Source organism: Podospora bellae-mahoneyi (genome assembly GCF_035222275.1).
Source record: "Podospora bellae-mahoneyi strain CBS 112042 chromosome 1 map unlocalized CBS112042p_1, whole genome shotgun sequence".
Lineage (NCBI taxonomy): Eukaryota > Fungi > Ascomycota > Sordariomycetes > Sordariales > Podosporaceae > Podospora > Podospora bellae-mahoneyi.
In genome coordinates this window covers 645,595-659,668 of record NW_026946359.1, presented here as the reverse complement: position 1 = coordinate 659,668, position 14,074 = coordinate 645,595, and the positions used below count along the sequence as shown (strand labels likewise).

The 14,074-nt window shown below is 51.8% G+C and overlaps 1 protein-coding gene across 1 annotated transcript; it reads right to left on the bottom strand.

Moving 5' to 3' along the window:
* Nucleotides 1-5,934: 5,934 nt before the first annotated feature.
* On the bottom strand, nt 5,935-6,569 carry QC761_102445 (uncharacterized protein; the record flags this gene model as incomplete). The annotated part of the gene is made up of 2 exons (XM_062873488.1): nt 5,935-6,450; nt 6,549-6,569. 2 exons carry the CDS (start codon nt 6,567-6,569, stop codon nt 5,935-5,937), a joined length of 537 nt encoding a protein of 178 aa, XP_062736524.1.
* Between the last annotated feature and the right edge of the window lie 7,505 nt (nt 6,570-14,074).

Below are 14,074 nucleotides of genomic sequence, written 5' to 3'. Positions count from 1 at the left end.
TCGCGGTATGGTTCTAAACGCCCAGGTATCAGCACGACTCATTTCAAGAGTTTGCTAGGGTTTTGGCATGCAACTGGAGGCTGTCTCTGGGGAAGAGACAGCAGCTACCACAAAGCGGCCCTTTACTCAAAGGGTCCCACTTTATCAGGGGCAGCATTGCTCGTGGTGAGAATTGTTCCCCCGTGATTCAACCGATCTTGACCTGTGGGGTCAGGGACCTGGCACGAGAAACGATTTCCCACCACCACCAGCAGCGGGCCGAGGGGGAAAACGGCCGGTGCACTGGGGGGAGACCGGCAGATGATAGCGTGCTCGAGGTGCTGGGTGTGCACAGTGCCAAAGCCAGATAGAGGGAGAGACTTACGGCCACGATTGCAATGGTCGCTGGGAAAGGGTGACCGATTGCAAATTGACACAATTCCTGAGGCCGAGTAGGAGCAACGAGCTAACGTGTCCCACAAGAAGTTCAGGTCGACGGATCGGAATTAAGCGTGAGCGGGGAGGATGCCGGAGACCGTAGATTGCTCTCGAGCCGGCATGTATCTGCAAGGGACAAGAGTTCGGTTAGCTTTTTTTCGACTTTGGCTTTAGGATTGTTCCTGGAGAAAAAGAAAAAAAATGACATCACGACCGGTGGTAACCAGGGCGAAGGTCCATGCATCCAGGGACAGTTCTCCAAGAATTCGGATATGGAGTAATTGGCTTTCGGCGGCGAGCAATGTGGGGGGCCGGAAGTCGCATACCTCAGCACTCTCGACGTCGTGGGGTTGCTAGATAGGTAGGTATGACTGACTTCGTACCGGTCGAGAGTTCATGTGGCGGTGGGTCTGGTCTCTCGTATGACCGCCTTTTGATGCCTCGCTCTGCTGGTGGCTTGGGGAAGTGCCGTCGAAGGTTGAGTCAATTGTCGTCCGTGGTCCAATCTGGCGATGCGTCCTCGGAATTGCTGCTGGTGGTGGATTGGTATGTTGATGATGACCGAAGGTTCATCCGGAACGAAGGGAGCGAAAACCGGGAAATGGGAGATTCCACGTCGTCGAGCCGAAGAATTTACTTGTGGTTCGAAGGGTGGGGGGGGGGATATGGATGGGATGTATTGTGAAGGGGAGAGTGCGTATAATAGTTCAAAAACAGGGGAAGCAATTACCCTTATTCTCTTGCCCTTTTGCTATTGTCCTCTATTTGGCTTCTCTTCTCTGCAGGTAGCTCCTTATATTTGCTGGGTAGATGTTGTCGAGGGCCCAGAATCTAAATCTCCTCCTTCCCTCCTTTTCTCTTTTCGGAGAAAGGGAGTACCACGATGGGGATGTTGGAAGGTTCGGTGCGGGAGAGGGAACGACTGGTTGCGGATTGAGGAAGAGGAAGGAAAGGGGAAGGGGAGGAGGAGGTAGATATTTGCTCAGGTAGGAGAGAGAGGATGGAGAAGAGGAAAAGGGAGTGGAAAAGGAGAGCAGAGATTGGTTAATGGCCGATTTAAGACAGGGCCCCCAGCTCGTTCACGAAAGCAAGCCCCCAGCGCTGGAGCACCAAGCACCAAGCACCAAGCAGCTTGCAGCATGGGCCGGGTACTGAGGTACCTTTTTCTCGTCTGTGGTGCTGCCCTGGCCCGGTGCAGGACCACAGGCGTGCATCTCTTGCAGGGTCAGGCAGGCCACCGCTCCGTTTTCCTCCTCGTCCATTTCTCTATTCAGCATCCGTTATGATGTCCCGTTGTGTTCATCGTTGCGCGAAAAGGCAGGCCAAGCCCCAGCCTGAGGGGAATGCCCAGTCGTGGCGCTCCATTCGCCATGAGACGCTACAGGAGACGGGAGTCCGTTCATTCGTGATGCCCATGCCTGTCTCCTGTTCCTTGGTAATAGCCCGGAATAAAATAATGATGATGCTTATTATGTATGATGGAGACTGAAGATTAGCTGATGGTCTAGGTACTGTACCTCAAAAAGCACACCACAACACCCTCACAAAACAGGATTCACCAAGCTACGGAGTATCTGGGACCCAATGCGGAGGTCACACTCGTCCAGGAACGATCCCTCCCTCCATGCTGGACGCAGCCATAACCAGGTGTTGGTGGTTGATGGTGGGCGACGGCGGACTTGTGTGGATTCGCTGCTCGGCTGGGAAATTCAGGCCGGCTGGAGGAGGAGCAGGGATCTACGAATTGCTTAGCTTTTTGCACCTTGTCGCCGCCCTTCCATGGTCGTCCGCTGTGGGCGGTCGAATCAGAGGCTTGATAGGATGCACTGATCCAATGCACCAGCGGCAGCAAAACCTCCACTGAATGGAAGCGTCCGGAGGGGAAGGGAAAAACCTATTCGCAGACACGGTACCATACAGTGTTGCACTCCGATGGATCAGACGAAGAAAAAGGGCGACAGCGACGCGTGCTGCCTGCCTGCGACAGAAACAGGAACATCACGGGTTTTGGCGTCTGGCGTCTGGCGTCTGACGTTTGGGACTGGCGTGATCCTTTTCCGCCTTTCGCCTGTCGCTTCCATCCACTAAACCACCACGGAGCACCGTGTTTTATTAGGGGCTGTCATGGAGCCTCGGGGGGGACGGTATTGGCTCCACGCAAATGCTGCATGCTTGCTGGAGGAAGAGGCTTGGACTCTCTACACCCGTAACAATTGCGTTTGTCTGCCTGCTGCTTGGACTATGTGACGGTGAGGAAAAGAAAAGAATCGCCTTGTTCCCGCAGCAATAAGGCGTCAAGCGATGCGTTTGTCTGGCAGAAACGCTGCAGTTGCAAATGAAGCAACAAGCCCAAACCGCAGCATGCGAGCCACGAACTCCAGCAACCAGCCGGTGGTCACCGTTTACCGGTTACGGATAATCGTTACCTTTTAGCTACCCGGGGCCTCCGTTTGAGTCCGGTATCGAGAAACCAAGTTGGTGTCAGCACGGCGGCCAAGACTTCCCAAGTCAGGCAAGGTTCTCGTTACTGAATTACATACGACACTGCACCGTTTGAAGGGAGACGGAGCAACTGTGCCGGTGTCAGGAAATCTCGAAAAGAGTCTTTGTCATTTTTGATAGACATAAAGACTTGTTCTCGCCGATGCCGATTCTCACATTTTCAAGATTCGAGCCTCTGTCCTGTTTGTTTGTTGCTCTTTTTGACATTGGATGGCCGCTCGTTCAGGCCTCCTGATCGCCCAGATTTCAAGTCTACGGGGCGGCGCCGAACTGCCACCAAAACGCCATACAGCAAAGCCTCTTGAGCCCGTTCTTTCTTTTTTCCCTACCTGCCCTCCCTCATGGCTGCAAAACCGAGACAGCCGGGTCGCTGACCCTGGTGAAGATACGGAACAGGGACGGTGCTTGGTGGAGAGACAGGGAAGTGCATGTTGAGAGGTTGAGAGAGTGGGGGTTTGCATAAACCAACCTCTAAAACTTTGAACACAGGCACGATGCAAGAGACACTAAGATCGAATACAAGGACAAACACAAGCACATGCCGACTTTTGGAAGTGCTCTGTATACTTCGTAACTGTCGGTGATTCTTTTCTTGTGCTCAACATGCCGAATCTGCGCCAATGCATTATCCACATAAAACCAGCTCCAAAAGTGAGCAGGTGGGGCTTGGGGGGCTTACGTCAGGAGGGGGTGTTCGGGAACCACTCTGATGGAACGTCCTTCAAGATCGTGGCTCTTGGATATCACTACCAAACGGTGGAAACCTTTTGGACGGTTTTTCTTGATAGGACACCTAACTACTAATCAGGCATACACTATAGACCCTTCAGATCAGAAGACGAGCTCAGATAGAAATGATTCCGCCAGCTTGGAATACCTATCTATACTGGTGAGGCACAACCGCGTGAGAGAAGGGAACATTGTTCATTCACCTCGGCCATTATCCAATGCCATTGTTTCCACAAGGTCTGGCCTTACAGAGTCCGTTTCTGGAAGGAGCTTCTTTGATGTTGCTCTCCCTACACACAGCCTGCTCTTCTGTGTTTCTTGGGGCCTTGTTTCCTAGTTTATCAGCCGCTAATGCGGGCAGCATCACGTCTTTCGGGCACACCAACACCATCGCAGCCAACGACCTGAGCAGATGCATCTCGCGGTTCCAAGATTTGGTTTTCTGCTTGCTGCGCGTATTCATTGAAGCTTGGCGTGTTCGCGTTTAATGGACAAAGTGGTTGCTGGCCAATGGGACGGTATCAGGGACGACTGCCCCCGCCCGAAGGAGTTGAAGAGGCGGGCAGCTGCAAATCGCAGGTCAGGAACCGGCAGCAGCTCGGAGATTCAATGGCCAGGGGCTAAAGTGGCATCAGCATCAACCTCATCTCAAACATCATCCTTGAGATATCGATAGCAGCAGAAGCGCCCAACAGTCCGGGTCTGCAATATCGAGGACGTGGATGCAGCCCATAGCAGCTGCCAGTTGAGGTCTGACAATGCAGAGTTTCCAGACGTCAGGGCCGTGGTGTTCCTTGCACAATGCATATCTCTTGGGAAATGGCGGGCCGGCAGCCAATCAGGAGCCCGTAACGCGGTTCTGCACGACGCGGGAGATCCAATTTAATTCATGCGTGTCATGGCGAGCCCAATCCACCACAGGCTCCAGACTGCTTCCAAAACATTCACTGCCCATTCTTCAGAAACACAGCTGTCAACTGTAACCGGGACATGACAGGTTAGCGCGCGCGGAGCTTGGTCTGCCCCGTGTTGCGGCCGGCCTTCCCGAGTGGCCCGGGAAGGCTCACGATGCCCGAATGATCTCTTGGCCCCGAGTATTCTCAAGCCCAAGGCCGTTTTCGTCGGCCGCAGGTGTGTCGCCATCGCATCTCACCTCTCCCAGTCGGTCTGTTTACCCACTCTCATGTGCCATGGCGGCAGAAACAACAAAGACGCACGACACGCTTTGGGTGACCACCATCGACCACACCGCCGACCCCTCCACTCGATCGATCAGACAAATGCCACTCGCCCAGCTTCTGCTACAACAAGAGTGTCTGCCAAAGTGCCAGACAGCTAGCCAGCCGGACCTTGCCAACGGCGGGCACACCCGAGCCTCAACACGATAGAACTCCTTCTAACGACTCGCCACCATATGTCGTGTCACCGAGGTCCAGTGAGGTTGTGAATGTTCAACCCGCCTTGTGTTTGGCCAGATTGATTGCCGCTGCATTTCCGTGGTACAACGGGCGCTTTGACGATGGGCGGGTGCACTTGTACAAGTCCTCGTCTCTTTGATACCATGATACCGACAACTGGACTTGGGTTTTTTATTGTCAAAGAGACAAACACATCCACCCCGCAATATCCAATCCCGTCGCCCCTCGCCTACAATCTAATCCCGCATACGGGAAGCTATCACAGCCATCACAGCCGGCATCAGATTAATGTTGCTTGTGGAGCTAGCTGCTGGCCAGCAGTACCGTCCACACGCGTGTAAGACATGCTGACGCTTGACTCACTGCCGGACAGAAACATTGGCATCAGAGGTAATCCCAGAACAGAACTCTTGGTGTATTGTGTCGCAAAGCCACGAGATTGAGGGTTTGCTTACGTACCTGGAACTTGTCCCGCCTTCTTAATATTGCTGCTATTATTTTGTTTGTGCCAGGGCCACGCCTCTTGACGACAATAGCGGAGCGGGTTTTATAGTGTCAACCCCCAGATTTCTCGACGGCACGGGACGGATACATCCATCTTTATCCCTCCATCCACCCAATTCATTGCTCGGGATTCTTCCCGCCATCTGTCTAGGCACGGGTGGGCAGCTTTCGTAATGGTTGCCATACTTACCGTGAAACCGGAAGTTGATTATCAAGAGGGTTTTGGATTCCTCGTATCTGCATCTCCTTTTCTTGCCTCTTTTGCCCCTCTTCCATACCAGGGTCGCATGTGAACAAGATTCGGAAATGTTCAGCAGTCCAAAGCAGCAGATGATCTTCGATCTATGGCTGGCTGGCTGAGGAGCTATCGACTGCAACAAATGAACAAAGCACGTTTCACCACAGGCAGCACCCACCTCGAAGAGCAAGGCTCCAAAGGAGAAGCGAGCTTATGCATGGGTTCGGTGATAGAGCCCGTCTGTCGGTACACAGCCCAAATGGTTGCCTCTTGATTGCGCAGAATGCTAAGCAGCTGCAAAAATAAAAGATCACTTTTAACCGTCCGGGAGTCCGAGAAGAGGCCGTGGCCGTTATCGTGTCCGTGTGTCTGTCTGGCAACAACAAACAAAACATCCAACCGACAAACCTGATTTCTTAACGGGCTTTGATCAAAGATAATCACGATGGCGACCAACAACAAAAACAAGCACTCGGACACCAATCGCCCGTCATCTACAAAGATGACATGAAACTCGAAAATCGAGCTCCTGCCAGCACACCAAGGAGGGGTAATCTGAGCTGTGTATTGCGATTGGCCGTACCAACAAACTGGATGAAGACCCTCAACTCGGCCTCTGCCGATTGTGTTGATAAGTTTTACCAGTCGGAGGGTGAGACAAGCTTTCTTATCAAACTTCACGGCCAGGCGGGCAGCTGAGTCTTCGATTATGGTATCATCACCAACTGCAGTGAGCTTACGGTCTGTGACAGTTGCGTCATTGGTCGAACGACTTTACAATTAAGCCCCCTGCACCCACACAAGCCTCAATCACTAAACTGGATTCTCTTGTGGTTTGGCGTTCGGCATCGCCCGAGCCCCCCCTCCGCTTTGAAGATGCAAATGTCATGATCTCGATTAACTGATGTAGGTTTTCCAACTTTCCAACCTCACTTGTTGTTCCCGACTATTGACTCCAGGATCGTCAATAATACCGTGATGGCGGGTTGCAGACCGCAAGTTGCTCCTACATCAAACCCCTGGCTTTGGGATCTTCAAGGGAAGCTGGGCGATGCCCTCTCTCCAGGCAGAAACGGGGGTCTATTCGTCATCTGATTATCCCGATCTGGATCTTGATCTCTACCAACAAACCTCGCTGGCGATCTTCTGATTTGGTTCTCTCCGCCTTCCCCATGAATGGAAGTGACAACGAAGCCGCCATCAAACCACCCCCCGCGGCATCGTTTGCCAGTTTCCCCCCGGATCCGGCGTGTGGATCTGCCGCCCATCGGACCGCGACTAACCCAACCCAACCTCTCTGACCCTACGGACCGCTGTTTCTCGAGGCGGTGAATGCCACTTGTCTGAACACAGCAAAAACAGCCCATGTCCTTGTTGCTTGCTTGTGCATGGTTGTGAATTTTTTTTTATTTTTTTTTTGCTATGGAGTATTCCCTCACTTTTCCAAAAAGAGAAGGACAACTGTTCGCTACCCCACAACAGAGGTGGTCGGGATCGGTGGAGATTTTGTCGGCAACGGGTTTGGGTTTTGCGGGCGGGGAACTGTCATCCGAGAGAGGGAAAAGAAAAAAAACTGAAAAGATATATTCATGCAACCACCAACCCCCGAACCTAGTTGTTCTCTGGAGTTTTTGTTCTCTTCTCCAATCAAAACTTTGCCAAAGGATGGAAATCTCGGCCATTCTTGACTCACTGACTTGCAGGTAGGAGGGGAGCAACTGGTGGATAGTATGGTGAACTTTCGTTCGCATGCAGAGCAGATTTTAGCCTTGCATATCGACGTCGTTTCTTTTCAATGGCCCCCTCCCCCCCGGCAAAAAAATAGACACATGGCTGTCGTTGAGTTGATGACGCCTTGCCTAGACGAGATCTAGGAATGCGAGCTGGAATCTCTACACCGCAATTGTTCAGCAGTGGTCCTATTTCCAGCTCACCAAGAGGCTGCGGAAGGAAGCAGTGAGGAGTCGACCACATGTCAAATCTCTCACGAGACCTTTGAAACGAATCTTCAAAACGGAAGAAAGTTAACGGTCCGACCGGGCCCCCAGGAGAGGAAACGAACTCGGCAAACTGTGGGGTTGAAACCTCGCTCACACCAATGGAAACGTTGAGTTTGAGGGGTAAGTGGGAATGTGGCTTCTAGAAGGTCGGCGGAAGGAAATTGCCTGCAGCTGCACAGCAGTGGTAAGGCTGAGCTAGCCAGATGGCAGGAAAAAGCTTTGATCAATGAGGCTGAAGCACACACACACTTCTGTGCACAGAGTTCATCGTGCACAAAAGCAGGACTTGTGAACTGTGTGGGGTTGTGGCTCAAATTGCTCGGGGTTCCACAGGAACTTTGTGTTTCCTTGCTTTCCATTTTGCTGGCAAGCTCTGATTCTTGCTTTTGAAGAAGCTTAGCGGCCAAGTTTATCAATTGTTGTCCAAGAGACTATTAGCAACTGATTGCTTTATGGTGAATTTGGACTTTTCTCCCTCTCTTCTTGGGGCTTTTAACGATCAACCCTCTAAAATCTTCGATTCATATATCCACCACCACCATTATTTCATGTAGGTGACACCGGTATAGAGAGAGAGACATTACGGTTCGGGGTCCTACAAAAGAAAAATACCTCGAAGAGGTCTGAGAGCTTTGACAGGAGGACACGCAACTCACACACGAGAGAGCAAAACAGAAGCTTATTCACAGTATCACCAGCCGTTGGAACAAACATTGTCTCGAACATGGTGCGACATTGATAAACTCTAGAAGAGGGGAAGCCTGGTCGACGATCAGAACAGAGAATCAACGATACTATCAGGGGTATTATTACCAAGTCTTTTCTTTTACCCGTTTTTGCGATTAGAGCCCGTTTCACCACCAACCCGTCCCTTCCGTACCGCTGCTAAAAAACCTGGCTTTTTTTTTTTTTTTTTCATGCCGCAGCACATGTCTGTTCCTCCCCGATCTTTCGATTTCCCGGCTCTGAAGGCATAACACGGAGACAGGTATACCTGGACACAGAGGGCAAACAACGGGAACAAGGACGAGGGTCACTTCCCATGCCAATTGATCAATCAACATCGAGAGAAAGCTTTCATATCAGGTGCCTCTATTGGATATGGGGACCGGTACTTGGACTCCCTCTCATCACCAAATTTACCAGCTTTTCGGTTATGGAGCTCAGACTGTTTTGCTTACTGCACTTCGGTCTGGAGATGCAGCAGCTCGGAAAGTTTTTTTTTTTTTTTGTTTCTCTCTTGCGTTATGCATCAAGCAACAGCGGCAAAGCAAGCACGCACACCGACACGGGAAGAGGGTAGCCAAAAAAGGAAGTGATAGTGTTGAAGCCTCAATTAGGACACAAATCAGCACACGCGCGTCGTCGTCTCGGGATTTGCAAAAGAGTAAGAAAGGTTTCATTGCAGACTTGCTGTGCGGAGGAACCTGCCTGCCTCTCGGCCGCCGTTGCATCTCACCCGACATGTACACACATGGGGGAAGCCCAAAGCGCTTGCATCCTCAACATGGGGATCCATGGATCGATCTGGCGGATCTCCAACATGCCGTCTTCTTACTACCCCGCGACCTTCAACCTCTTGGCCGGAGGAAAACGGCTGACTACTTTGGGAGATGTGATATTTTTCCGGTGCAAGTGGGGCGGGCAGCACGGAGATCGCAGGGCTGTTGGTTGAGGGAGAGTGGTGCCATTAGTCTGGCGCTATGTTGCGTGTTCCCGGCGGCGTTTCACTCAAGTTGAGTGGCGTTGGATAGGGTAGCCTGCTGTTTTTTGTTGTGAATCATCACGGCCACATTTGATGATTCTTACACCACTCTTTCTCCCTTGCGCCAAGCCAGCCACTCCGGGACCTTGCGGCAACCGCCCGGCCCTGGTTCCGGAGGGGATTCTCTCCACTTCTCCGGAGAAACACTCGGGCACCGGACCGGAGACAGGCCCGAGCGCGGGGACCCAAAAGGTTTGCCCTGCAGATGGCGGTTTTTGCTCTCTCTTGACACCGAAGCCTAGTGGTGTTTTCTCACGTCAACTTTCTCATCCTCGTTGATACCAACAGCGGTTCAGCAAAGGGGAAATGTATCCGAATTCATAACGGCACGGCCGGGCTTATAGCCGTGAAGCTGGCTGCCTCTCCCGGATCCAAAGTTCTCGGTCAAGAAAAGACTGATATGGGACATCTGCCCGGTGAATTCGACGATTTGGCAACAAGCGGGCGCTCGGACCGTGGGGAAAATAAATCATCACGATACACACTCATCCAACCCGCGTGATGGGTTCATAAATTCATCAACATCTTTCCAATTGGCGGGGTTGTTGATTCGAAAACCACTTTAAAGGTTGGTGTTTTTTTTTTTTTGGACATGGGGGTTGGACGCGCGACGACGCGCATGTGCACGTGAGCCGCATTTAGAATGACGCGTTTGTGCAGAAAGCTTTTTTCTCTCCGGAACAGAGGAACGCGAAGCGAGTGGTGGTGGGTGAACTTTCGGCGTGTTCCTGCTTGAAGCCAAGCCCTCCGCCGTGGGAGGTCGTCTCGGGGCTGTCCAATTGCGACTTTGGAGGAGGTTGGGGTTTGGGGGATGGGATGGTTGCAAGGGACGTTTCGGGTTGTCTTTTTTTTCAATTTTTTCTTTTTTTTTCAAAAGAGGGATTGATCTTGGGCTATCAGACCGAACTGGGAAGATGTTCGTGAGGAGAAAGATCAAAGAGTGTGTCAAACTACGACCAACAATGTTTGACGATTGGTGATTTGCCATCGAGGCGGGGGGCTTGCAGAGGGGTGAACGAGGGGTTCCTGCATCTCATGACTTCTGTACCGTATCCTGGGGATCGTCAAGCACAAGCCGAGGCTTTCTGAAGCGGCGAACGTGAGATGTCGAGCTTCGATCACGAGACGGAGTCATCACACGGTCGCTGACCCGTTTGAGAGGCATACCAGGGCACAGTCCGTTGTCCACACCACACCACCGCACATCTTATCTGTATGTAGGATTTACCAGGCGCCTGTCCGGGCGTTCGCAAATCCCATCACAAACCCTTCCCGACGCGACAGTGGAAGACATTATCTCGAGATGTTTAAACAACAACAACAACACCAACAACAACCTGCCGTTTACGAACATGTGTGTTTTATTTCCCGGGACAATGGCTTGCTGCTTGCCGGGGAGGCGCCAGGAACCAAGTTTTTGGTCCACGGTGTGTTGCGTTCGCAAAGCACAGCACTCCGAGATATTGAAGTTTCAAGATTCAAGACCCTCTCCCCCCCTCCAATTGAAACCTACTCCTCCCGCGGATGGGCTTGGCTCTTTTCTCTTTTGGAGCAAATGCCCCGCCAATGAGGGGTCGGATCTTCAGCTCTTGTCGAGACTTTCAAAGCCTCTAGATGCACGTTCAGCCTGCTTTTTGGGACTGCTTGGGATAACTAATGTAGGTAGTGAGACGCAAGCATATGCCCATACAGGGACACGCCGCAGAGTAGCATCCAGGGCCAAACATCGAGATCTGGGGACCAACCCAAGCGGATGGACGGTGGCCAATTGGTGGTTTTGAAAGGGGGAAGGATTCAGGAGTTCGAGAACCCCGCCGGCAAGCTGCCTCCGAGGGGGCGTTGTGGTTTACGAAGTTTACTGTCTGACTTACATATGGACCCCGCCGATGGATTGCTTCGACGGAGATGAGAATTGGGAAAAGAATTGGCCGTGTAGATACGATGATGACGATGGGCGTCATATCTTCTCAAGGACATTAACGGAGACCAATGGTCAAGATAAACGCTTCCAACTTCCAACATTAACAACCTCATGAAGATATCAACCGATTGGCTCAGCTAACCGCTATCCAACAACATGCAAACAAAACCCAGCCCCTCGGAACCACCCACTCGAGAAGTCGTGATCAACAGCGAGGCAGGTAAGGCTGAATCTTGTTTTCTCAAGGTGTGTTAGCATGCACGACAGGAGGAATTCCCGCTTTGGGTGTCAAATCTCGAAATGTTGGATTGGGGGAGAACCAATCAGCGCCGTTGAGTAGGTTGGCTCGGTGTAAGTTGTGAGGCACTTTACGCGTGAGAGAGGGAGAGATGGGTGCGCGTTGTATCGCGACAGACAGACGCCGCTTTATTGCATTCGGATGGCTTGATGGGAGACATATCGGTGTCCAGTCAGCATTTGAGGTTTGGTTGATTTTCCTTGGTGTTACGTTGACAAGGGAGGGGGGTTTATTTACGGAAAGCTCACACTGCATTTTGTATCTGTAGGCGAGAGCGAGGAAAAACGAAGGGGGGGGACGGGGGGTGGGATCCGAAGTGGTGGGTTTGAGGAGCATCATCAACCACTTCAAACCTTGGGCTTGGGGATGATGATCTTGAAGACGAAGCGAGACGATGGTGAATTGCAGTGAAACACCACTTTCACCGGTATCATGACCGTTTTCACGACGCAATACCTTCATTTTGATGCTCCCATACCATCTTCCTGATAATGGATACTGTCATCTCCGGATTCCTGCACCCAAGACAAGACAAGCAAATTCTCCGACTGGCAACTGGACGCTTTTGGATGGCCAAATTTTATCAACACGACAACGCCCGCATTCGCATCCCTTTCCATCCACTCCCCAGCACCGAAAACCTGGAACGGATCTTTGGGCGCGTTTTGTCAATGTTTCTTTTGAGGCACGGGGCATGCCCATCTTGCAATCTCGGCTGTTCTTGAAGCTGTTCGCGGAACGGCGGGTGGTGGAGATCGATCATGTTAGTTTGCGCGGGGGCGTGGTTTCCAGCGTACCGTTTTCTGGGGTTAATCTCAACAATCAAGCAACAGACAGAAGCGTTGAACCTCGAAATCGCAGATGCGTTTTATAGATTCTACCCAAAGAAAAAAAAAAAAGAAGTATCAATTGTCGGGTAGACGCACATTCTCAAACTTGTCCAGACACCGCCTCATCATCTTATGAAAGAACCGCATTGCTTGGATGAGATTAGACACCCAAAACGGGCCCCTTTGCCCCTCTTCTTGGTTGGGACGGACAGACGGACGGCGGCCGGTCTGGGGTTCAGCTCCCCACACCGTATCAGAAAGCAGTTGTCATCTCGAGCGCCTAGATCGACCGACCAACAACTTGTGCATTGACCTTCATCTCATCTCTTCCCATCCCTGGCTTGGGTTCGAGAAGGTTCAGGAGGTTCGATAGGATCGGCTTGGCAAATCTTTGGGCTTATCAGGGGGTTTTTCGTGATGTCGACGTTGAGGCTTTTGGCAAAAGGTAAAAAGTGAGGCTGGATGCTTGCCTCGATGTCTTGGAGTGGTACATCCGTGGTCCACAGCCTAACCGCCTCGTTCCCAAAGTAAGAATATATATATATATATATAAACATTTGTGATTCCCCCAAAAGTTTAAACCCACCATGTTCGTAGAGTCAGTTTCTCCTGGGAAAGGGTTCACAACCCACTGGGTTGAACTCAACCGAGTGGATGACCGCCTGCCTGCCTGCCCGCCCACATTGTCTCAGAGCCGCCGCAGATACTGTATGTACGGACGAGGATCTACCAAACGCCCCAAAGCCACATGTTTCTGTATGTTCCGGCCCGGCTAGCAGCATGCGCAGCTTTTACCTCAGCGGTTCGTGGGACCCTTATGAACCCCTATTATTTCTGAGCCTCCTCCCTCACGTCGGTGATGTATGTAAGCTAAGCCTTGCTTCGGGATTTTCTCCGCTTCAATGGAGATGGAGCATCCTTTAAACCAGATGAGGTGCTACGGGCGTCAAGGTGGGCGGCTGTCCAGTTGTCGTGGAAGGCATCTGTAAGGAGATGTGATGGATGTTATGCTGCCTTCCGACCTGCTGTGTAGTGTGTCTTTGAAGTCTTTTCTTCAGCTGAGAATGTCAGGTCAGCTCCGATACTTCTTTCAGCTTTCCGTTTATCAACCGTTATTACCCTCCAGGGTTGAGGGATCTAGGAGACTTGCATCAGCTGCATATTATGCTGTCCCAAGCTCGAGGTTCTATGGTTCTGGGAGCTTGACGTCTGTGAGAGGTTCAAGTTCAGATGTGTGATATGCAGCCTCCCGTTGTCCGTTTTCCTAGAGCCTGAAGGCTTTTCCCGTTGCCATCTGGCCGGCCCGACCCCGAACTGTTCAAATGGGACGGGCGGGAGGGATCGGAAGATGCATGTTTGGGTCAGGTGGAGCTGAGAGGTGCTGATTCCGTGGTTGAAAGAGGGGGGAGGGGGGAAGGGGTGATGAAGGAAACGGACATGAGAATGCAGCTA